General features: G+C 37.6%; 2 protein-coding genes across 7 annotated transcripts in view; one reads left to right on the top strand and one right to left on the bottom strand.

Annotated features, from left to right (window-relative positions):
* The window catches only part of LOC127578452 (BH3-interacting domain death agonist-like), a 33,761-nt gene extending 24,911 nt beyond the window's left edge, over positions 1–8,850 (top strand). For all 4 annotated transcript variants that reach the window (XM_052030487.1, XM_052030485.1, XM_052030484.1 and 1 more), the window contains exons 4-5: positions 1,957–2,178; positions 4,134–8,850. In XM_052030487.1, the coding sequence (XP_051886447.1) occupies positions 1,957–2,178; positions 4,134–4,148 (237 nt within the window). In that variant the 3' untranslated portion in view covers positions 4,149–8,850. The remainder of the gene's footprint in view (positions 1–1,956; positions 2,179–4,133) is intronic.
* A 902-nt stretch (positions 8,851–9,752) lies between these two features.
* bcl2l13 (BCL2 like 13) overlaps positions 9,753–26,274 on the bottom strand; it is a 42,623-nt gene continuing 26,101 nt past the window's right edge. For all 3 annotated transcript variants that reach the window (XM_052030805.1, XM_052030807.1, XM_052030806.1), the window contains exon 7: positions 9,753–11,492. In XM_052030805.1, coding sequence (XP_051886765.1) covers positions 10,650–11,492 — 843 coding nt within the window. In that variant the 3' untranslated portion in view covers positions 9,753–10,649. The remainder of the gene's footprint in view (positions 11,493–26,274) is intronic.

Raw genomic sequence — 26,274 nt, 5'->3', positions numbered from 1 at the left:
GCTATTATTTGCAACTTCAAGTGCCCAGACTATTCATATTAATGAAAGATGTAGTATGAAACATCTGCTGCATCCTTTCTCTTTAAGGATATGTGTATTTACAGAATACCATCCAAATCTTGTATGAAAGTTTTATGTTCTGACTTAATTAGGATGAAATTTTCAGGAATTAATTCTCAAGTCATTTATGAAATTTCACTGGAAGACGTTTGTGGTTTCACACAGTTAACTCCCACGTATACACAGCATGTCAAAGTCATGTCAAAATCATCTCAAAAATGCACTGCAGGCAACCTGCTGCCTCTGTTCTCAAACCTACCACCTCCACCAGATAGGACGACAGGGCAGTGGGTGGAATCACCATCTACATGTTCCTCTCCTAGTTGCACGCTGATCTGACTTGGGAATTCATCATTATAATTGGATCTAAATTTTAAAAATCCCTTCAAAGAATGTGGACATTGTGGTAAGACCAGCATTTATTGTCTGTCCTGAAATGCCCCTGAATTGAAGGAGGCAGCTAAAAATCAACCAACAAATCCTGCAGCTCTCTTCCTACCAATATTGTGGACATTAGAAGGATTACAGCAAATGACTCGCCACCACCATCTGGAGGCCAGTTAAGCATGGTGAATAAATATCATGAGTCCATATCTCAAAGCAAATGAATAGAAACTTTAAAACAATGACTGGGGAATCTCATTCTGAGAGTTTTAATTGGTGTTGGAAACAAATTTAAATTTCTTTTAAAATATTCATTTTTTTCTCTTCTCTTTTAATCTGCCTGATCCCTACTCCCCTCCTGTTTGAAACTGAAGACTTGAGTAATGAGCATTATTGGAAAATGTGGGTTAGAATCCCACCTGTTTGCCCAAGAGGTTGGGATATAGATCACGCTTTTGCTTTTTGCAGAAAAACATGATTGTACAGTTTCATTAACATATCAGATGGAAAACCCACAAACTGCTGTTTAAGTTGACATTTTCAATTCTGGAGTGAAACAATAATTTGAAATTATCGTAGAAGCAACTTTAAGTTTAAGCAAGTGTAACATTTTCGATGAATTCTACTATTGGTGCAGTTTCCCTTTCATTTCCAGCCTGTAGCCATCACCCTGTCTTCACTGTTTTCTTAGTTACCTCCTCAAAAAAAACTCAATCAGTCAGGCACGATTTCCCTCCCACAAAGCCATTCTGACTATCCTGGAGCAGCCCTGCCTTTCCAAATGTATCTTAATCTAATTCATTAGAAGTTTCATCAGTAATTTCCCTCCCACTGATGAAATGCTCGTTGGCTTATGGTTACCTGGCTCATATCATCTTAAGTAAAGGAACAGCATTACCTATCCTGCAGTCACCTGTGGCTGACGAAGATGCAAAAATCTCTGCCAGGCCCTATCTCTTAGTTCCTATAGCATCCTGGGATAGATCTCATCTAGCCCTGGGGATTTTATCAACCCATGACATCTAACATCTCCCCCTTAATACTGATTAGCTCCTATCAACGTATCCCACCCTGAACACTCTATCTTCCATATCCTTCTCCTTGGTGAGTACAGATAAATATTCATTTTGGACCTTGCCCATGACCCCTGGCTCCACACTTAGGTTACCCCCTTTGGTCCCCAAGGGCACTTTTTTGCTGGCAACCTTCTTGCTCCTGATGTACTTATAGAATGTCTTGATATTCTTCTTAATCCTACTTGCCAGGAATATTTCATGGTCCCTTTTTTGTGCTCCTAACTTTGTTATCTCCTACGCTAGATTCCTCAAGAGACTCCCTTGATCCCATTTGCCTGTACCTGCCATATGTTACTTTTTTCCTGATTAAATCCATCATGCGAGGATATTTATTGTCTCTTTGCCCTCCTATTTCCTTTCTTAGCTTTATTAACCCAGGTTAAAAATGTAATAACCACTAATTACATTTGAATTGTGTATTTTTTAATTAAATCAGGATGGAACTGCAACTTTGTCTGCCATAATTAATGGCTTGACCAATCAAAGGACTACTGTTGTTCAAGATATGCCACGGGAGAAAGGTGTTCTGTTACTGACACTTTTGCTGTTAGAAAAGACAGTATTGGAGCAGCCTCGATTGCTCCCACGCCTCTTTAGAACCACTGTACAGTACATAACCACAAGGCTTCAGACTTACATTCAGTATTTAGGAGGATGGGTAAGTTTTTCCTTTTGAACAAATAACATTAAGAAATTAGCAATAATTGGACTGTTCAGTGTGGAGATAATAGATGGTAGAAAAAGCTTAATATTTTGTGTTGGTGGCAATATATTAGAGGAATGAAAGCCTAGAACACTGGGGAAAATTGATTTGGGCTGCTTGGATCATTGGCAAACCAACACAAGTTGCTGAATACAGTGCAGATATAGAAGATGAAAGTAAGTGTGGTTCAGTAGAATAACAATCTTTTTGGCAAAGAAATCAAATGTAACCAAAGCCACCAGGACAAGCAGTTTTGACTAAAGGGCAGTGTAAGACCATAGTAATATAAAAGTAAATTCTTTTGAGCCAAGTGAGTACTGTATTTTTTCCCACAGAATACCTAGGTTAATGGGTGATTTTGTGTCAAATATCTCCTATTTTCCACATCTACTTAAGCACCATTACTATTAATTAGTTCTGCCATCTTGGCATTTTGAAGAAAGGACCACTAGACAGCAGCAAAACAAGCGAAGCTCTATGATCTGTGTTCACCAAAGCACTAGTATTTTCATCCAGGAATACAAATGACATGGGTACGTAACTGGTACTTAGTTAGGCTTTTAGGCTCCTATCCCATTTTCTAAGCTAGACAGCTACAATGCTGCAGAGTAAAGATCAGCCAAGGCCTCAAATCTGCAGCATGCCTGAAAGGAAGAGGTAGTAATGTTACCCTGAGGACTTTTTTTTTACATTTTGCTCATGGGATGTAAATGATGCTGCCTTGGCCACAATTTATTGTCCATCCTGGATTCCTCTCTATCCATGAGAAGTGGACTAGCAACCTAGAGGACAATTTAGAATCAGTCACATTGGAGTTTTTTTTAAAAAGGCCTAACTGGTTTAGGATGCCAGGCTTTCTTCTCTGAAGGACACAAATAAATCAAATGAGTTTTTACAACAACGTAGTACTTCCATGATACCAATGTCTTTTTTTTTAAAAAAAACAATTTAACTACCCAACTGTTTTAATGGGATTCAAACCCCTCCTCAGAAGCAGTAGTGCTACCAGTCCAGTATACAAATAATTAAGCTACTGAATGCCTGCGGAGACATCAACCATGATTTAGGTGGTGGACAGAAGGGTGTATGCTGTTTGCTTGTTGATTCATGCTTCCACATTTACTGTCCTAATTTTTCCATTGACTGAAAAAGACTTCTTTACATAACGTCCAGGCAATTTAGAGCCAATTACATGTTTTTTTGATGTATAACAAGAGAGATCCAGCAACTAATTTGGACAAAGTAGGGGTACAGACAAGCTAAATGATCACCAAATATATTTTGTGGTAGTGGTTGAACAGTAGAATGTTAACCAGGATAGCACAATTCCCCAGGTCTTCATTGTTTTACTTGTAGACATGAGAAAGTAGACATATTCAGTTTAATTTTTGATCTGGAAAATGAGTGTATTGTTCCCTCACTATTGAAATAGCAGCCTGGACTATGCTATACTCTGGCTTGTACACTTCTCTCAAAAGGCTGACTGAGCTGAAACGACTTATAAGCTTTAAATTATTTGCAAGGAATTGTATCATTTGTTTTTGCAGTTTATAATGATCCTTATTCTCTTAAACTTCATCAATAGTTTCATCTGTTTATTTCAACAAATGATCTATGGAAAAACTAGAACCCAGCTGAGCCCAAACTTGACTAAATTAGCCTTTTTGGACTAATTTTTCATTTCGACCATTCTGATAAGAATGATCTCCCATTCCAACATGGGTATTAGAGACTTGTTCCTGTTTTATACCATTTCTATTGGAAAGAATGGATACAAAAAGATGGCTGATCAGTTTCTTTCACTGCAATGCCTGAATGTTTGGATTGTGATGATTGTTAACTATTAAATTTTCATGGCTGTTCATACTGTTATAAAATTAGTAAACCCAATTTTTCCTTTTTCTTCACAGGAACATTTGCATTGAAACTACAAGTAACAAGATAGCACTTGTTGTTCTACTTGATATTTTCTCAATGTTAAAACTTGTTTACATTTCAATAATTGTTGAGGTTTCTTTTGAATTATGCCACAAAATTAAATAACTGAAATTTAAGGTAATTATCTGCAACCTATCTGAAAATTTTTTTACTTATTTTAAAACTATTGGTAACTGAAAAAATAAGTTCTAGGCTTTTTAAAGAAAGCAGTTCCATTATTAAACTTCTAAATCTGTATAAAATGCATAATTTTTAAATCCATTTACAATAGTGATTCCAAAGCCCAGTAACTTTAGAGTGTCTTCATATTTCTTGTATTATGAATGTCAAAATGCAGTAAAACTCCAATAATCCACCATCTAATTATTTAGAAATCCCAGTCGTTCAGTGCCTGTCTTGCCCATGCTGATTCCTTTTAATTTTTTTCGGCTCACTGGAAAATTTGATTTTAAAATGTTGCACAGTGTTGGAATATTAAGACTAAAATATGATATGGAAAGTCTACTCATCCAGCACAACTCTGCCAAGCATGTCAGAATAATGGATTTTTACTGAAGTAACTGAACAATGAAATGTTTAATTAGTTTACGATATAACTTCTGAATTTAATAGTTTGCATTTGGGTGGTGTTGGGGTAAATCAACACAAGGGAGTTTTCAGTGGCTTTGATATTGCTGTTATTGTCTGGCAGTGTTGATTTTAAAATCACTACTCAGCCAAATAAAAATTTGAACAAATACATGTAGAGAGCAGTTTTCAATTTAAAAAAACTCTTACATATAGCACCCTTTGGGTGCTTGTCTTGCTATAAGAACCAATGAGGTATCTTAAGGATTAGCAGTTTTAATGTAGGTAAAGTTTCTGAATCCCACACAAAAAAAATCATAGATGACTTTCAATGGTGAAACACAGTAGTGTAGTGGTCAGCATAATGCTATTACGGTGCCAGTGACCCAGGTTCAATTGTGGCTGCAATCTGTAAGGGGTTTTATATATGTTCTCCCTGTGACCGTGTGCTCCTGTTTCCTCCCACATTCCAAAGACTTACAGGTTAAGTTGTAGGCATGCTATGCTGGCACTGGAAGTATGGTGACACTTGCAGTCTGCCCCCAGAACACTATGAAACACAGTGAAATGCATCTTTGCAATGTACATGTGACTAATAAAGAAATCTGATCTTACTGGATATTGTTTGATGTAGGATAGAAATTAACTCCATGCTGTGGCTTTTGGGAGCAAGGGTAAATTTTAAGTGGTGAATGATATGGAACCTAGGTAAAAATGCAGGATTGGAGAAAACTAGCTGTATTAGAAAACAATAGAATCAAAGATGGAATGCACAGGTGTATTATGCTGCAACATGGAGAAATAAGTGCATTTAAGAACAAAGGATGCTTAAGTATATTTAACAATTAAATTTTACTTAGCAATATGGAAGATGTACAGAAGGATTTTTAGAAAAATACTAAAAATAGCTACTGATGTTTTAAATGAAGTTGCTGGGGATAACAAAGGCAGCCATCTAGAATCAATAAGGGATGGCAATGGAAAAACTGGTAGTATTAGAAACAAGCAAAGAGTATTTGGGCCCTTGTCTGCTCAACTATTCAACAAGATCATGACTAATCTATTAACTGAGCACCACTTTCATGTTCTAACTATGTATCATGTCCAAAAATATACATACTGACAGAGCCTCCACGATCCAGCTAGGTGGGAATTCCAACCAGCTGGTTGAAGAAATTTCTTCAGTTCAGAATGGCCAAATGATAGAATAAATTAATTTAAAAAAAATGATGGGGCAAACTCTTCATCCAGGATGGGAAAATCGATGGCCAAAGAAATTCAGAGGATAAGTTCATAATCGAGTTTTCTGGAGCAACATAACAAAACAGCCAGTATTAGACATTAGATAATGAGACATGGTCAAGAGTAATCGTGTGTCACAGGACCCTCTAGTGAAAATGATAGAACTTGATTGGGCAGAATAATTTTCTAATAATTTCAAAGAACTCTTCCTTTTTAACTGCGTAGAGTCAAAAATTGGATATGAAGTTCATTAAAGCCACTTAGACAAGGATGAATTAGTTGAGTATTATTTGGGAAAAATATTCCGACTATAAATGTTTGCTTCTGTATCTGATAGCAAACATTAAGACATTTCAAAATTCTCAATGAATATACATCTTATTAAGAAACATTTAATCAAGAGATTGATTAGTTTGAGACTTAGAATGTTGCCAATTGCAAAAGGTTTGAGTTTTTGGGAAGAAAAAAAAATTGATTAAAAATGAGAAATTTACCAAGAAATAAAGAGCTCTGCTTTGCAGAAAGAGTAGAAAAATATATGTCCAATAGAACAAATGCAGGGAAAATTATGGGAAATAAATGAGGCAAGAGAAATAGATGAGGCAAAGCAAATACTATGAAATTTTCATTACTGTAAGAGACAAGTAGAGGAACTAATAGTACTTAATTGCAGGAAAAAGATGGACCTGGAGACATTTAAGGGAAAATCAAATTCACTAAAGCCCCCATATCCCACTGTAACAAAACAGGTGGTTGCATAGATGTTGGGTGTACTCGTAACAAATTTCGTTCATGGATTAGCTGCAGCAGATTTGAAGGGTAGAAAATAACTGTTCAAGATAAGATTAGGGCTGTTAGCCTAATATCCTCAACTAAGAATGCAGTAACAGGACATGAGCAATTTTGATTATGCCAACTATTTTTTATTAAAGTAAGTGTGATAAATTCCAATTTTTTTTGGAGCTGTAACTAACATTAATTAAGCTTGCTGACTTTGTACTGTTCTGGTGACTACACAGTACTCTGCAGTTTTGGCCTCCATTTTCAAGAATTGATACACTTACCTCTTGTGTGAAGTAACTGGATTGATTCCTGAAATAAAGATGTTGGCCCATTTAAATAACGAAAAACTAGTAGAACTAAGTTTGAGTGATTGCTGGGGTGGATGCCAAAAATTTAATAACTAGGGAACAGAATTTAAGATCCTGACCATTTAGATTTGAGATGTGAAACTTCACACAAAAGTGTAAAGATTTTCAGAATTCTCTTATTCAGCAGGATGTAGACTCAGATGTACTCAACATCTGAGTATTTAAGTGAGATTTTTTTGGACTATAAGCAGAGATGTAGTCTAATTGCATTTCTATTTCATGTTTTACCAAGGGGAAAATTCTCCTTACTATTGCCAGTCCCAGGGATGAAGCGACAAAATGTACTGGCATCAACTGATGATTCCCATAATTAGCATGGAAGCAAGGGATATGGGGTTAGTCCAGGAAACTGGAACCAAGGTCAAATAAACCCACCATGACTTTGTTGAATTGCAGAGAAGGGGTTGAAAGGCCTGCTGCTATCCTTAATTCAAGTAAAGTTACAAGCAGAACAAAAACAAAATAAACATGGACGTGCTGGAATCTAAGAACAAGGTACTGGAAATACCTGGGTCAGGAATAGCTGGAGAGAGAGAGAGAGAGAGAGAGGGTTACATTTTAGGTTGATAATTTCCTCACTGTGCTGTTCATATTGGGTCAAGAACATCTTCAGGTTTAATGTGCAGCATTAATCTTATGGAGTAACTGCAATGTAACCAAAGTTACAAGGCTTGATGAATGGTGGGAAATGAGAGAGAAATAATAGTTCTATACAGAACCCTTTCCAATTTTGATTCGTTTAATAGCAACTAAGATGATCAGCTGATTTTTCCCTGTAGAAGTTTTATGATTTCTATTTTTCCTGCACTATACCCATCAACTGCTGTTAAAAATGCTGTTCTTAAAGTTTGTTTTCAAACACTGCAAGAGACTAGAAGGTACAGACGAGAGTAGGAATGGGATGCATAATTAAAGTAACTGGCAATTGAAAGTTCAGGGGTATCCTTGTGGACTAAGCCAGTGTAGGACAGAGAGGGTGCAAGGAGGAGGAGTGAGAACAACTGCAGGAAACAGAATGGATGTGGTTGAGAGTGCTGTCAAAAGGGAGAGGAAACCATAGTCAAAAAAAAAGAGGAAAACATCTCAAAAATGCTAGGTTAGGAGTTATAATCATAAATACAATAGAACTTCAGAAACTGAAAGAATGGAATCCTGACCGACATTGCTGCAATACTCAGGTCAGCATCTGTGGAAAGAGAAACAGTCGATCTTTCATTAGAATAGGAAAAGTTGTAAATCAAAAATGTGTTGTATTCCAACTATCTTTCTCGCAGCAGATTTCTTTCCAGGCTATGCAATATAGACAGAAAATTTTTAATCTACATTAAAAATTGGAATGAAATGTTTTTATAATTGATACAACTGTTAACAAGATTCTGTTTAAATTTAAATTAATTTCAACACTCAGGAAAGTTGAACAAACAAATAGTTGAAGACCATGATGGGCATGCAATTTCATTTGGAATCGTTGGTGGGAAGAACAGAATTCAGGGGAGAAAAATCCTTTGTGTTGGCCAAAACAGAAATCAAACCACAACACACTGTAAATGACAGTTTGCTGATAATGTGACAGTGGATCACTCATCAGATGTTGGTCCAGGTTTTCACTGAAAGCAGAATACAAGTATTCAATAATTAATAAAATAAAATCGATGGTTCCAAGAGTTGAGTAAATAAAGAGCTTTGAAACCGATTTCAAATGGATGCAGATAATGATAAATATTTTAGACCAGATAAAATTACCAAATAAATGCAATGTGGTTATCACAGTAATAAAATGTATTTTAAAAACATAATAATTACTGGGTATTTTGTTTGAGAGAAAGGGTAAGAAACTCATGAAGGCCTGGTCCATAGTATTAATAATTGCATTGGAAAATTTCATCCTCCTCACCCCCCCTCCCCCTCCTCCTCCTCAAATGTACTCTCTCATATCTTGTAATTGAGACAACAGTAATTAAAATTGCAAAAGTAAAGGATATATGAATGCATCACACAATTGCTATCATAACCGAAAAATTAGACTGAGCATACTTATACTCAGTAGAGTTACAAATGGGAGGCAATCTCAACAAAACAAAATTCTTACCAGGCTAGGGTAGTTGTAGGGAGGATACTTTCCCTGAGTGGGATGTCCAGAATGAGGGGCCACAATATCAAAAAAGTCACTCTGGATAGGGATGAGAAGGAATTTCTTCAGTGAAGGTAGGTGAATCTTTGGAATTTTCTACTCAAGGGCAGTAGGGCTTAATCACCGAATATATTTAAGACAAACATCGACTGACATTAAAAAAAAGAGGGTATGGAGGAATATATTGGTACAGGAAAGCAGCTGATCTTTTACCTCAGTGCCATGACAATGGCAGAGTGAGCAAGAGAGACTGAATAGCTTATCCCTGCTATTTGTTGTTTCAGAACTTAATCCAGACCATAGCAACACTGCTGCAATTAAAAGTTAACTGCATTTCTAAAGTAGGTGCATCCTCCAATAATGAAATGAAAAAAACATTTATGATGCAGTTTTTGTATAAGTTGCTACTTTATATGGGGAGGCTGGAAAAAACTAAGCAGTTTTGCTCTTTTAATGCAAGAGATGGGACTTTAACTTAGATGACAATACTGTATCATAAATAATTTTACACCGCAAATTAATCCATGTTTTATTGTTTATGGTTTCAGTACAAATTGCAAAGCCAGCACTTAAAAAAACACCTGCAGTTGCTGCTGAAATCATTTTCTTTTTATCATCTCACTTGGAAACAAGCGAGCCATCTGTACTCACGTTTGAAAAAAGTTTAGATATAGTGCTTTCAACTCAACAAAACCAAAATGATGGACTGTTAGGTGTTTTGGCATCAACTGTAGTAGCAGTAGAAATTAACAACTACATTATATCTTACTTTTAACCTAATGCAAAATGTGTTACATCAGTGAAGTCCTTACTGTATTTGTTAATGAAAAATGTTCCAAGAAATAAACTGAAATGCAAGTGGGACATGGAGAAATAAAATCTACAAGCAGGAGTGAAACAAATGGTCATGGTAGAATTGAATGGACTCATGATAGAAACAATACCCAATGCTAACATTTTTAAAAAATTTAGAAATTAATTTTGCTCAATTAAGAATGAAGATGGCAGTAAATAAGAATCAGTTCCAATTATATAAAAGGGCTCTGTTAACCAATACACTCATCTTAGTTCCCAGAAAGGAAGATTGAACATTCTTTTCCTTCTCCTATACAGTGACTTAACATTTAGGTATTTGGAAATATACTAGCATTTTTATTATCAAAGATTCTATTGCATACAAGAACATTTTATACTCCACAATTTTCTTTACACCATGAGCCATTAACATTTTCTGATTGTTTTAACACTGCCCTGTATTTGTACCCTTATTAATCATCGTTTACCTCATTGATCATATTTTTTGCAATACAACTGAATAAATACTCAATTACAGTCACAAATCAAATGTAAAATAGAAAGCCTTCTTAATTACTCTGATCAGTAATGAACTGCTCACATTAAAATCTTCTTCTCAAGGCTAGAGCTACTCCCACTGCAAGTGCCAGCATTGCAAAAGCAGCAGCTCCACCATAAAGCAAAACAGATGTGGTTGTTTTTGCAGGAATGATCTCTCTAGTAACTTCTGGCTCAGTTAGTGGAGTCATTTCAACTCTTCCCCCCTTTTCAAAAACTTCCTCTTCCAGTTTGGGTTTTAGGGCATCTTCCCGGACCCCTTTTTTAATCTCATCCAATTGCTTTCTTACTTCTTGCAGAGATGTCAACTGTTGCATTTCACCAGACTGCGGTACAATTTTTTCTGCAGCTTTTGGAGTTTTTTCCTCTACATCAGGGACTGCTGTTGGGTCCAGAATTGATAAAGGATCAGTTTTCTCCATTCCAATAGAAGGTCGACCCTCCAGTGACATTGTCTGTTGTGTAGGTTGAGGTCCTGACTCAGTTGTTGCTGTAGACTCTCTAGTCTTTACCTCCATTTCCTGCCTCTCAACAGCTTCAGTAATTTCTTCCTTTTCTACGTGGACAATATCAGAATTAGAAGAATTGTTTTCACTTCTCTCTTCACCACCACCATTACTGTCTAAACTCTTCATGTCTTCTGGATCCATGGATAGCTGTTGCCAAGACTCTGTTCCAAGAGAAACTGGCAGGCCTTCAGTATGCCAGCTTTGACTAGTAGACAATGATGCTGGCAAGCTAGCTGCCTGCCAGGAACTGGTAACAGTGAGCGGTTCAGGAGGACTTACTTGACCAGAGTTGTCACTAGTTAAGATATAAATATCATTGCTATCATCCACTGTTTCTCCCCGTTCTTCCTCGTCCAAATCAAGACTGAAAATAGTGCCCTAAGAATGACAAAACAGGACATTAAACTTTTTGTACAAATTATGCAATTCTGTCAAAGAACAGATTGGAAGGTCTCATTATCTATGCAAAAATCTACAATCAGTTGATACTGCATTTGGAGAAATGCAATTCTCTATGAAGGTTGCAGGCCCATATAAATAATGACTGTTTGAATTCAAGTTGACAAAAACCTGAAGCACAAGCTGGATTATTAAAATTGTTAAACTGACAATATCGTCCGTTTTATTGAAGGACAGTAGTTTTGTTTTAGGGCTCGGGGGTGAATGCCAATCCGAGCGTACAGTACAACTTAAGAATAAAAAGCATAGAAACAGGCACCCAAGTCTTTCCTCATCTACATCTATTAGCATAACCCCGTTCCTTTCTTACACATATGCTTGTCCAGCCTCCACTTAGACATATTTATACCACTCAGCTCAATCACTCCACATTCTGACCACTTTAGTGACAATAGTGGCCAAATACCATATCAGATTTCCTGGTGATCATCTTGTATTAAGTCTTCTGCAGCATGTGGAAATATTCTCTGTGCCCACTCTGAGAACTGATCTTAAAGACCTCAGATGGATCACTGTCATTAATAAAACATTCATCTTTTTTGCATATTCTCTTCTGTGAATGGTAACCTTGTAAATAGTTTCTGCATACTCTCCACATCTTTGTATATTTATATAAAATGGCAACAAAGGTGGATACAGGCTTAGCAATTTCCCTTTTAAATCTCAATTTACATATAAACCCAGGGTTTGCTTTTTCTGTAGCCTTGCTGACCCATGTTGACCTTCATTAGCCAATTATTTGCAATATTCTACAATTTTATTAATATTCTCCTGTAACCATGGCCAACAGTACAACTTGTATAGGAATTTAATCAACTACCCTGACATTCAATGGAATTACTATTGCTGGGTTCCCCAACATCATGGGGTCAATACTGTCAATAAACTCAACTGAAGCAACCACAAGAATACCATGGCTAAAAAAGCAGAACAGAAGTCGGGTACCTTTGGCAAATGACTCACTTTTCGACAAACCAAGGCTTTCTACAACTGCCGAAGTACAAAACAGGAATGCAGTGGAATGCTCTCTACTTACCCAAAGGGGCAACGACAACTTTTCAGTGCAAAGTAGCTTGCTTGGCTGGTACCCTATCCACCTTAAACATTAATTCCCTCCACCAATGGTACATCATGGCTATAGTGTGCATCATCTACAAAAGTTTCCTCTCTAGGCTGCACCTCCCTATTTTGGAAACAATCACTATTTCTTCATCATCATCAGATTTAAAACTTTCTTGCCCAAAAGCACAGTGGAAGCACTTTCAGCAGAATGATTGCACCAGGTCAAGTTAGCAGCTCGCTACCACCATCCCTAATTGCCCTTGAAGGACAATAAATACTGATCTTGCTAACAATACCTGGACCCACAAATGAATGGAAAACAAACTGCTGCAGTCCCCGCATCAACCACCATGCTCCACCCTCCAACATCTAAATCTGTTAATCACCAGCAAATTTAGAAATTGTGTTTTAACATAAAATTTTAATCAATTTAAAAAAGTCATGGTTGAAGGGAGTCTTAAAAGCATTTTGGTATGCCTTATTCAGTCAGAGCAAATTCAAATCTTAGTGTCATTTCTTTTCCCAAACTATTTAAACTCACTGAAAGTATAAAACAATCACAACTTGTATGTCAGTAAAACTGGAGCCCAAATTTCCCCTAAAGTTCTGTTCACTGATGAAGTGAAAATCTCACTGATGGTTATCTGGCTTATTTATAGCAATGGTAGTTTTACTGTTTCAACCAAGCAGAGATTAAGATCATTTTAAGAATGAATGATTCCCCCTTGGATCTTCCAGGTTTGTGGGCCTTGGCAATTATTGGATACATACAGCCAGACCTTTAAACAATGCGAGAAGAGAAATGAACCCTACTTGGGAACAAAGCAAGCACAAGTTCAACACTTAAAAAGTACAATCAAGTTTTCAGTGGTTTTAAATGTTTCATTGAATTAGGTCCCATTATAATAGTAGAAACCAAGTGCTGGTTGACAGTGCATCTGCTCACTAGTCCTGCAGATCACCCCAAAAGTGTGGGATTGCTCAGCATCATACAGCAGAATCTACTTCTGCAATCCTGCATCAGATCTGGTGCAAGATTAGGTCTGATATTTACTTGAATAGGGATTCATAAATTGGAGATTATGACAGTTAAAATTGTTAGTCTTTTAAAGTGCAAATATGATTGGCATGAATATGAAAATATTGTATGGTACAAGTTACACCCATTTGTGGATGACATTTTAGCTAAGTTAACCAGGATTTTTCTAGTTTCAATCAAATTATAATTTAGGCAAGTTTAAAAATCAGACAACACAACAAGTGGGACAATAAACACTAACAAATTTTGTGTTTTGTTTATTCATTCTTTTAGTTGCTGTTACTGAAGTATGGATGCACAATGACCAAAGCTAGATATTAAATATTCCAGGATATTCAATATTTAGGAAAAGGGGGTGGTGTAATACTATTAATAATGGTAAAGATCAGTGTACTGGTGAGAAATAATCTTGGATTAACAGATCATGCTGTAGAATTAGAGTTAAGCTTAAAAATAGCAAAGATTTGAACACATATAGGCCACCAAAGAGCAGTTGCAATAAATAGGCATGGCATAAATAAAGGAATTTGAGGTGCATTTAACAGCAGTAATACAGGAATCATGAGAGTCTTTAACCTACGTATAAATTGACTGGCTCAATGAAATTTTCTGGAAGACAAATTCATGGAATGTACATCAGATACTTTTCCTGATCAATATGCTGAGGAAGCAACTAGGGAAAATCTGTTCTGGATCTTGGTTTGTGCAATGAGAAAAATTGATTGGTTACCTCTTTGTCAAGGGGCCTTTGGAGAAGAGTGACCAAATAAGAGAATTTTACATTGAGTGATGTAACTCGATGTGAAACTAGGGTCTTAAATTTAAATGAAGGAAACTACCAAGGTACAAGGAGAGATTTGGCTGTGGTTGATTGGAAGAATACATTGAACGTTATGGATGGTGGACAGGCAATTGTTAACATTTAAACGAACAATTCACACGTTGCAAATGAAATATATTCCTTCAAGGCAGAATAAAAGGAAAAGTGATTTTTCCGTAGCTGACAAGAGAAATTAAATCCAAGAAAGAGACTTATAAAGTTGCCAGAAACAGCCATCATCCTGAGGATTGGATGCATTGTAGAACTCAGAAAAGACAGGTGAAGAAATTGATAAAGACAAAATAGAATGAAAGTAGACAGGCAAGAAACAAAAATGGGCCACAAAAGCATTTAATATTATGTTGAAGGAAAAGACAAGCAAGAGCAAATGGGGACTCCTTGCACCTAGAGGTAGGAGAATTTAAGAAATAGCAAAATGACAGATGAATTAAACATTTACTGTGTGTCCATTTTCAGAGAAGACAAAACCTGCTGTACATTTTAGGGAATAATGGGTCCAGCAAGATTGAGAACCTGAAGGGACTAAGGAATAAGTACTAATTTTAAAAAAAAGCACCAAAGAAGCTGTAGAATTGAAAAGCTAATAAATGCCAAGAATCTGATGATTTATACTGAAAACAGAATGGAAACACTCAGCAAGTCAAGCAGCATCTGTGGAAACCGAAACAGAGTTAATGTTTCAGGTTGAAGACCGTTCATCCGAACCAGCAAAGAGAGAAAACAAACTAGTTTTCAGTAGCACAGAAGATGGAGGAGGGATGAGCAGAACAAAAATCTCTGATACACCGAGTTCAAATGTTAATGTATACAAGCACATTCTGCGTCTTTGTCTAAGTGTTGGCAATAGCAGGGCTGTGGGATGTGCCAAGTAGGCCAAGCTCTACTAATGGAGGGAAAAACTGTACAAAAATAAAATCACAAATTGATTACTTGCGGAAATGGACAGTTCTGATAATCAAAGAAAGAGCACGTTACCTATTTGATAGAGTCTGAAAGGCTGTAATGTGCCCAGACAAATGAGGTGTTGTACCTCAGCTTGTTGGGCCTCACTGTAACAGTACAGGTGGCCACTGACAGGTCAGAGTGGTAGGAAGATTTAAAGTGACAGGCAACTGGAAGCTCAGGGTCACCCCTGTAGACTGAATGCAGGTGCTCTGCAAAACCGTCACCTAATCTGCATTTAGATTCTCCAATGTAGAAGAGTCAATGTTGTGAACACCAATTGGAAGAATGAGTAGTTACTTCATGTGGAAAGACTTCTGGTCCCTGGGTGGTGGGAAGAGGTAAAAGCAGCATTGATGTAAATTCTGTGGGTACACGGGAAAGTGTCATATGACAGTGAGTGGTTGGTTAGGGCAGAAGAGCACACCAGAGAGTCACAAAGGAAGCAATCACTTTGAAATAGTGGATACAGGATGCTTTGGCCAGTGAATGCTGGAGACAAGTTATTTATTCAATTTCTCACTGGGAGATGTGGAATTGTATTTAAAGCAGAAGGAAAGAGCCACTCTGAAATTTGGTACAAAGCTACAGAAAGTCGATGAGTCAAGTGGCCTGTTACACACTATTGATTTACATCTACATTTAAGCAACACAGGTCAGACCTGCCCTACTTTTAAAATATTCTAAATGTACAATTGTTCAAGTTTTAGTCCCTACACAATTTTGCATTCTTCCCTTTATGTCTTTTTATCAGGACAGCCTCGTTGCTTGGGGAGTGAAAATATCATCAGTAAAATACATGCAACATCTGTAAAATGGAAGCTAGAAAGTTAATCTTGCAAAGTAATTCTCATGACCTTGTACTTCCTTTTAAGTACAAAAATCCTCCTAGGAAAGCTCAATTAAATCAACTTAGCTCAAACATATTACAGAGATATAATAATTTACTGGGTACCAATTGTGCAAACTAAAAATTGTTATTATAATGCTAGGTGGAAAATTTGATTTTCCAAGGACTAATTGAATAACTGAATTTAGATAAAAGCTTGTACAATAGTGCAGAAATATTCAACCTCAGGCAAAACATTTCCATTATCATCTGTGACAGGACAGATTCATGGGTAACTAAACTGCAATTACTTTAACATGATCATTCCTCGTATTTATTTTCATTGTGGGAAATCCAATGGCGTTTGCACACAGGATAATTACAAATAGTATCTGGGTAGGCCAATACTTACTTGTAAAATATTTCAACAGTAAAAGGCTACCTTAAAACATTTTCTTTGATTACAGTTATGTGCTGCAATTTTATTAATAGGTTCCTCCTACTGTCGATATAATTATGCAAGGTTTTTAACAATAAACTACTGGAAGTATATTAATATACTTCAAACCACTGGTTTATCAGCTCCCAGATCTTAAAATAGAAATATTACTGTATAGATGCCAGCAGCCTATTCTTTTCAGGCAAAGAAAAATTGACTTTTCCTTTAACGTGCTATAATATTCAGAAAAGGATGACTGGAGAGAAAGCACGACACACACTATAATAAAAGTATCTAACTGAAATTTTGAAAACTGACGGCAAGACTGACTGAATGGGGGGTGGGGTGGGAAATGGGGCAAAAGAGAGGATGTTTCTCCTGGATTTCATGCATCACGTATTTATATCTCCCCCAGACGTGTTATTCATTATCTTTTAAAACTTTTCAGCCAGCACTCCGACTAGAGTCATTCAATTTCACCTGGTCTCTACACCAAACACAGGGACTCCCACACACACACACACACACAGAAAGAAAGAGAGAGAGAGAGAGAGAGAGAGAGAGAGAGAGAGAGAGAGAGAGAGAGTGAGAACAGAAACAAATCCTTCAATACACAGTCCACACATACCAACAACCACCCACTTGCATTAATCCTATTTTTCATTCTCATCAGCTCCCCCTAGACTCTACAACTCGCCTACACACTAGGGTAATTTACGGTGGTTAAATAACCTACCAACCCACTCTTGCCTTTGAGACGTAGGAGGAAACCAGAGCACCAGAAGGAAACTCAAGGCGTTCACAGAGAGAACATGTACACTCCAAGCTGACAGCCCGAGGTCAGGATGGAACCTGGTCTTTGCGCAATGAGGCAGGCAGTGGCACTACTAGCTGTGCCACCAAGCTGCTATATGGTTCTCTAACTTTAAAAACTTACTCCTTTTTCCAGTTTTGATGACAGGTCATCAAGCCAAAACAGCAACTGTTTTTATCCCCACAAATACCGCTGACCCAGTTTTATTTTGCATTTTCTGTTTTTACTTCAGATTTCAAGCATCAGTATCACATTTCTACATCAGCCCCATATCACTCAATCCTTAATATCCAAAAATCTTTTGATCCACAAGCATTTTGCTTCATAGATTGCTTTTCATTCTTCTGAACTCTTGCAACAGGCCCAGTCTGCTTCACCTCTCCCCACAGGACAAATCCTTCATTCCAAGAATCAATCTGATAAATATTCATTGCACTTCCTCCATCATTGGTTTCCCCTTCCTTGGGCAAGGAGACCAGACGTGTACACCTTATTCCAGATGCAGTCCTACCAGGGTACAATAATTGCAGTAAAAGGTCTTCACTCCAAATTTATTGCAATAAAAGGTTAACATAGCCTTCCTAATTTCCTACTTTACCTGCATGTTAACTTGAAACAATTAGCGCACAAGGACATCCAAGTGCCTCTGATCCACAGCATCTTTCAATCTCCCACCAATTCAAATATTCTGCTTTTCTCTTTCTACCAAAGTGGATGACCCCACATTTTTCCATTTGATATTCCATCACCTACCCTATATCTGCCTGAAGCCCCTCTGGGGCTCCTCGATCAACACTAGACACCAAGTATCACATTAACAACAAAATTGGATAATACACTAGTTGTCCTCATCCAAATCATTAATAAGAGTTTGAAAAGATGGAGTCACAACACCGATCTCCATGGCATTCTACGAGTTACAGCGTTCCAACTTGAAAGTGGCCCATTTTGTGTCTTAATCAATCCTCAATCCACAGCGCATTAGCTCCAATCCCATGTGCTTTTGTTTAATATTTTCATATGCCACCTTGGCAAAGGCCTTCCAGAAGTCTGAGTACAGCACATCCACTGTCCCTCCCACCCCATCCACTCTAGTAGTTACAACCTCAAAAGCACACAATAACCTTTTCATAAATCCATGTCGACTCAACCCAATCCTATGACTATTTTAAGTGTCTTATTAGCACCAGCTTAATAATAGATTCTAGCACTTTAGCTATCACTGATATCAGGCTTTCCGGCCTCTGGTTCCATGCTTTCTCTTCCTTTCTTAAATATGCGGTTACATTTGCTACCTTCCAACCTGTGGTAATAATTGTGAAACCTACGGAATGCAGGGTGATGAAAACATGCATCCATGATTTCCACAACTACCTTTCAAAACTTTGGGCTGCTGGTCATCAGATCCTGGGAATGGATCACCCTTCATTCCCTCAATTTTTCAACAATTTTTTCCTTATTAATGCTAATTTCTTTCATTTCCTACGTGTGTCTGTGGGGTTTAAAACATTTGATTTTCTTTGTCATTTCCTTCTTCCCCAATATAATTTCTGTTGTCTCAGTCCATAAATACCACACAGCACCTCTTTCCCAGGGCACCAATGCTCAATACAAGAGGGCATGGCTTTAAAGTAATGGGTGGGAAGTTCAAGGGAGATATCAGAGGAAGGTGTTTTTTTACCCAGAGAGTGGTTGGGGCATGGAATGCACTGCCTGGGGCGGTGGTGGAGGCAGGTACATTGGCCAAATTCAAGAGATTGCTAGATAAGCATACAGAGGAAGTTAAAGTGGAAGGATATATGGGGGGGGAAGGGGCTAGATAGTTTTTTGGTGAGGTTTAAACATCAGTACAACATTGTGGGCCGAAGGGCCTGTATTGTGCTGTACTGTTCTATGATTAGTTTATGCTGATCTTTTCCTTGTTACACATCTATGGGAGCTTTCACATGATCTGTTTTTATGTTTCTCATTAGATTACTCTCATTCTACTTTCCTTTTCCTCAAAGCGTTGGTCCTCCTTTGTTGTATTATGAAATTTTTTCCAGTCCTCAGGCAACTTTTTTGCAACTTAACAAGCGTTTTCCTTTGATCCAACTTTTGTTGGCCATGGTTGGACCACATTTCCTATTGAGTTTATGTGCCTTAGAGGAATATACAACAAATTTCTTAATTCTTTAAATATTAGTTTTGGTCGTATGACATTCTCTGGATGTCTGCAAATAATCAATTACTCGGTGTAGCTCATACACAAATGTTGGGAATGCCTATCCACATTCAAAAGAGGCTTCCATCTGTTTCAGCATAAAAGTTATTTAAAAACAATTTCAGCTTTTGTAGAATCAAGTTTAAAAAAAACAATACTATTAAGAAAAACTGTAGTACAGCATTTCAGCATGTTGGACACATTCCTCAAAAGGTGGCCAATTTTGGACAGCTTCCTCCACCAACATATGGACTACTGTGAAGATCCTCAAATCTGCAACTTCATTGTCGTTCTGATGTTGATAATGGTCATCTATGAACTATGACACAGGGACAAAATAATACAACAAAAACATGCACCAGGAGTTTCATTGGCTATCCCTGATGGCACCATAATTAATAGATTAATAGAAATGCCACTTGCTGAATGAATTTTAGATAAAATACAAACAATTGCACAACCACTGTATTAAATTGAGATTCTCTCATTTAAAATACTTAAAAAAAAACAGTACAGTTGATATTCTACAATCTTCACTGTTAATGGTATCGGGAGAAAATTTGGGGTGGACCAAGCCTGCCAATCTGATTTACCACCAGCATCCTTATCCCCCCAACTCCCACACTTACCTGGGTCAATGCAGAAGGTCAATCCAGCTGACCCTGTGCACCCAGGAGGCAGTGCTCAATCTCCAATCAAAGCCTGTATTACACTTTAAGTCGTTAAATGTTCTTAAATTCAGACATTTGAAAACTAAAATCATTTACATTCATTGTTATAATAATTATGTAACATTTTAAAAACAGGCATCAATATACTGATAAAAACAAAATAACATAACTTGTACCTTTCCTCCTAAATCCATCTGGGAATTGCCATTCAACTGAATGTGGATTTCAATCCTACACTAGATGCCACTGCTATTAGGAAGGTGAATTCCCCAATACACTTATGGACAAAAAAGAAAAATCTCAGCAAGACAGTGCTATGCCACTGTGCTCCATGTGGATTAGAGTGACAAATATGCTGGCATCTGTTACTCAGCATGCCCCAGACTAACAGCATGTCCATTAGGTCCAGCACTTTTTGTGAAGGAGCAGCTGAACATTGGCAGTTGTCTAGGAAACTGTCAGCTACACCCATTACTTCCACCGATGGGAGAGTTCAGAACAAAAAGGTGGGGGGCAGGGGGGGGAAAGAGTGGGAGAGTGAGGAGAATAAACAAGGTTAGTTTTAAGGCCTATGTCATAAAACACTATCACACAAAGTAGTGGAAATTTAAGTAATCCCCTGGTCACATAACCCCAAAAGCCACTGAGATAATGCCAACTTAAAGTTTCAACTCTGACATTGTTTTTAATTAGTAAAGATGTAAAGGGTTACAGAACCAAGGCAAGTAGCAGATTTGGCTACAATCAAACTACTGAACAAGCCGGAGTGGATGTTTGTTCTTTATTCCCTTTTCTGAATGTTCAGTTAGCAAAAGATTCCATTTACTCTTCATTTCCTGGTAACTGTGTACTCATGTATTTTTAAAGTACTGCAACTTTAATTGCTAAATTTTGTACTTAAAAATATATTCAAGCTTTCCACTAGCTGACAACCTCAGACTATCTGGAGAAATTACAAATTATTCTGAATTCACATACCTAGCATATCACTTAACTAGTTGGATGCCATGAATATCACATGTATTTGAGATTGTTAGTTTCTGCACAATCACCTGCCTAAAGGCAATGAACACCTGCTTCCACACCTTTCAGCAATGCCCAAAAGCATTTCAACATTAACACTTAAATAATCAACACCGAGCCACATCTTGCCACCTGCAATTGGTCACCTGCCTGGCAGGCTCTAGCAGTATGGTCCAAGTTATCTTAAAATGTCTGATTTTCAGAAATATTTGAAAAAAGGCAAAATGAAAAGCATAAAAATGAGGCTAAAACAAATAATTAAAAACTGTAAATAAAACAAACAATCGAAAGAATTTGCCTTCTTAACTCTCTTTTTCAGTCCCAAAATCCATACTAAAATCAGTACTATGTTGAATGTGACATGGAAATTGAAAGTAAAATGTTAGGAAATCTCATGATTGACCTCTGTCCCTAGATTCAATACATTCATTAATGCAAGTTTGAGATTTGCAGTTAAGTGATTCTCTGATCATATTTTAAAATTTAAAAACTGTATTCAAAATGGTTTTTACATTTTGATGCTGTAAGTATAGCTTTTCCCTCAAGAGTAATAGCCAGTGTTGTTTCCAGTGCCCAAATATGCAGCTGGCATTAGGGGGCTGTCAAGGGCCAAATCTAACTTCTGATTCTCCCTTCTCACTTCTGTGTGATGGAACAGATTCTAGTTCTGTAACATTGCTTAGAATGAACTATTCTAGTAATGGTTCAGATTAGGTTATTATGTGATTATCTGCCCACGGCATAAACATTTCAGCATTAAAATTCAACATTGCAGTCATGCCCCACTCCTTTCAGTACAGAAATGTTTATATTCTCCATGGGATCTCTAGTGGTAAAATTCACAGTTAAAGGCTTGTTAAAGATTAAACATTTTCTTTAATGAATAACAAACCTTTCAATATTATTGCACAAGAAACAAAGATAAAAACTCCTCTGCAACTGATCAAAATACCAACATGAATGGCATTAAATCAGAAGATTCATCAATTTGACTGGATTCTAGACAGATACAGCAATCTGAAGAGTCACCTCATTAATAACATATTCCCTGCATATTACTACAACAGCTCAATTCAAATCATTAACAGTTAGCAATAAAAGTTACTAAAAACAAAAAAGTTTTTTTGTTTAAAAATATTCTTTTCCAGAACATCAAGGTAGTAACAGGAAGTACATCAATCCAACCTTCATCATTCATACTTGGATTCAACAAACTTAGCTGTACATAAAAATCAGGATAGATTTTCATCTTCATTGCCTGGCAGTAGATTGGAAAAGTGGATCACCTGACCTTAAATAAAAGTTGAAAAATAAGCTAAACAAATGAAAGCATCCAGTGTATCAAGGCAGCTAACTTACATTTCTTCAAAAATGTAATCAGAAGATCTGTTTTCACCCAGAATTTGTGACCCTTGGAGGATTAAAAAGAGCTTGAATACTGTTACAAACAGAAACACGAGGTTCATTTGTTCATCTCTCCCACTGCCAGGTAGGTCTGGGTACTGCTCGATCTGGCAAGGATCTGCCTAGAAGCAGTAGTAACAGGACAGAACTCATTAAATAATAAAATTTAAACAGGGACTACAGAGTGGTATTAGGCATACCTTGTATAAAGCTGGATTTACAGATTTTAATTAACTGGTTAAGGAACACTACGACAATATTGAAGCCATCCATAGTACACAAGCCAAACAGAAGATGAAAAAAAAACTACTTTAAAAAGATGCCTGTTGGGACTTTTTAAAAAATCTAATTCAGATTCAAGTACAAAATACAATTTATAAATTGAAATTGAGGTCTATGAACAGTAGCTAAATTATAACCTTGACAGAACCTGGACTGCTTTACATTTTCAATAATTTACCAGGAGGAAAGGTGGAATTGTGTATCACTTACAAACACTGTAGCTCATTTCCAGCAAAACTTGTGTGTTTTTTTGACCTTATAGATTGAATAATATCTGTTTATACTATGACAACTTGCAGCTTTGACTCAATGAGAAGAGGCCGAGGCAAAAGAACAGGCAAGGAGGGCAAGTTTGTCCTTTTATTATTGCTGCTTTGGTCTTAGATTCCCTTAGTACAGTGTAGGCAGGATGGCAGACATGGCAATGGAATGCTCCTCCTGTAGGATGTGGGAATACATGGAACTTGGTCTCCCTGATGACTACACCTGCAGGAAGTGCAGCCAACTTCAGCTCCTTAAAGACCAGATTAAGGAGCTGAAGAAACTAAGGATCATCTGGGAGGCTGAGTGAATCATAGATAGGACTCTTGAGCAGATGGTTACACCCAGAGTGCAGGATTCAGGTAGCGGATGGGTGAGCACCGAGAGAGGTAGGGGGAAAAGTCAGTGCAGGGTCCCCTGTGGCCATTCCTCTCAGCAACAAGTATACCCCTTTGGATACTGCTGAGGGAGATGACCTATCTGGGCAAGGCAGCAGCCAGGCCAGTAGCACTGTGGTCAGCTCTGAGACTCAGAAAGGAACGGTGAAGTCAGGCAGAGCAATAGTGATAGGGGACTCGATAGTTAGGGGGACAGTCATGTTACGGACTCAGTGAAAGTCCCTTTAAGATAGAGTGTGTGTGTGTATGTGTGTGTGAGGCGTGCTTACGTCAATAGAAGATAAAGGACGTAATGACGTTGTTGAAGAAGTTAGAAGGAGAGAGAGAGAGAGAAGGGAGAGAGACACCAGCCTGCTTGTTTTCTCTATCGATGGATGAGAAACAATAACTGTGTTTGCTACTGAAATCCATGTATGGAAGTTGGAAGTAATCCGGTGGAGTTCACTTTGTTGCTGACCTGTAGAAGGAAACAGGTATTTGTGTGTGGACGACCACGATTCGGATGCTTTTCGGGGTGAGGAAGTCACTACCGAGCAAACGCTGGAGTGTCGTTTGGGTTCCATCATGGAACATTTGGATTTCGTATTTACTCTCCTTATGTTTCTCTACATCTACGTCTTATCTTCAGACAACGGTGGTTGTTGAAGAAGCCCTTGCTCATGTTTCACCTTATGGCTTGCGGAACTGAACTTTAAGAACCATTCCGGAACTTGGAGTTTGGGACTTTGCCACACACACACACGCGAAGAGTTTAGTTTTTGGGGTTAACGTTTGAGGTTTAACATTTTTGAATTCTAACATACTAACATTTTTACTTTTATTTTACGTATTATCATAAGTAGTGATTAATAAAATAGTTTTTAACACTGAATCATGCTCAGTGTGTTTCTTTTGTTGCTGGTTCGTGACAAAATTGGGGGCTCGTCCGGGATAGTTCCGGGATCCAATCCAAAGATTAACGAGTGTCGTCTGGGATCGTTCCCCAGATTGACGAGATTTGTTCGGGATTCAATCCAAAGATTTTTGAGGCAGAGGAGAAGGAAAAACAGAGGCAGCATGAGTTACAAATGAAGCGTAGGAGTTTGGAATCTGATTCTGATGATGGTTTTTCAGCCAGCAGGGAGGTTCGATTAGTCCCTCCTTTTGAAGAAGATCAGGTTGATCAGTATTTCCAACATTTTGAAAAGGTTGCCGAGAGTTCAAACTGGCCAAGGAAAGGATGGGCTCTTATGGTACAGAGTGTGATTAAAGGTAAAGCTCAAAAAGCTTATTCTGCTTTGTCTGCTGAGGATGCAGCTGATTAAACCAAGGTAAAACAAGCTATATTGAAGGCCTATGAATTGGTACCTGAAGCTTATAGACAAAAATTTAGAGACTTGAGGAAATCTGCAGATCAGACTTATATGGAATTTGCCAATGGAAAGAGAATATGTTTTGAACGATGGTACATGGCTAAAAATGTAGATGGGGATTTTGATAAATTGAAAGAGTTGATACTAGTGGAAGACTTTAAAAGACGTGTTCCAGCTGAATTAACAACATATTTAAATGAAAAGGCAGTGGAAACTTTACAAGAAACTGCTAGGTTGGCAGATGATTATGCTTTAACCCATAAATCCAAATGGGGACAACCTAAAACCTTTCAAAAGAGTTACAAGGACAATCCAGGTAAACCGGAGATTAAATTGGAAGGTAATCAAAAAGGAAAAGATGAAAAGAAGCCAGGGCTGGAGAAACCTGTTGAGCGTACTTGTTATTACTGTAGGAAACCTGGCCATGTGATATCTAACTGTGCCCTTTTGAAGAAAAGGAAGGAAGCTGTGCCCAATGCTTGCTTTCAGGCAATTAAAAATCAAAAAGGTTTAGGAGATGCTGTTAAAGATCAGTCCTTGCAAGAGGTAAAAGCGGAAAAGTTGGAGGAGGTGAGAAAAGAATTCCGTTCTTATGTATCAGAGGGTTTTGTTTCACTGAATGATGAGTCACCCCAGGTGCCAGTGAAAATTCTGAGAGATACTGGGGCTTGTCAATCTCTCTTGCTGGACAGTGTTTTAAATTTTGGTGAAGAAAGTGACATTGGTGAGGTAAATCTAGTGCGAGGCGTTACAGATGACACCATGTCTGTCCCTTTACACAAGGTGATTTTAAAGTCAAAGTTGTAGAAGGACCAGTCGAGATAGGGATAAGACCTAGGTTGCCAGTGGAAGGAGTTTCTTTGTTATTGGGAAATGACCTTGCAGATGGAGAAATTGTTCCTGTGGTACGGTTAACGACCAAACCAAGGATCGATGAGTCTGAGAATGATCCAGATGTTTACCCATCATGTGCGGTGACTCGAGCTAGAGCTAAAGAATTAGCCAAGACAGACAGTCCGGTGCAGTCTGATGTGGTTCCTTGTGACAGTCCTAAACAGGAAGAAAATAATGATGCCTTATCTGAGACTTTTCTGTCTTCACTGGAGGATCAACATCCTTATAGTGAGCCTGAATTTAAAGA

Source organism: Pristis pectinata, chromosome 15 (assembly GCF_009764475.1).
Source record: "Pristis pectinata isolate sPriPec2 chromosome 15, sPriPec2.1.pri, whole genome shotgun sequence".
Taxonomy (NCBI): Eukaryota; Metazoa; Chordata; class Chondrichthyes; order Rhinopristiformes; family Pristidae; genus Pristis; species Pristis pectinata.
This window is presented reverse-complemented; position numbering and strand designations above follow the sequence as displayed.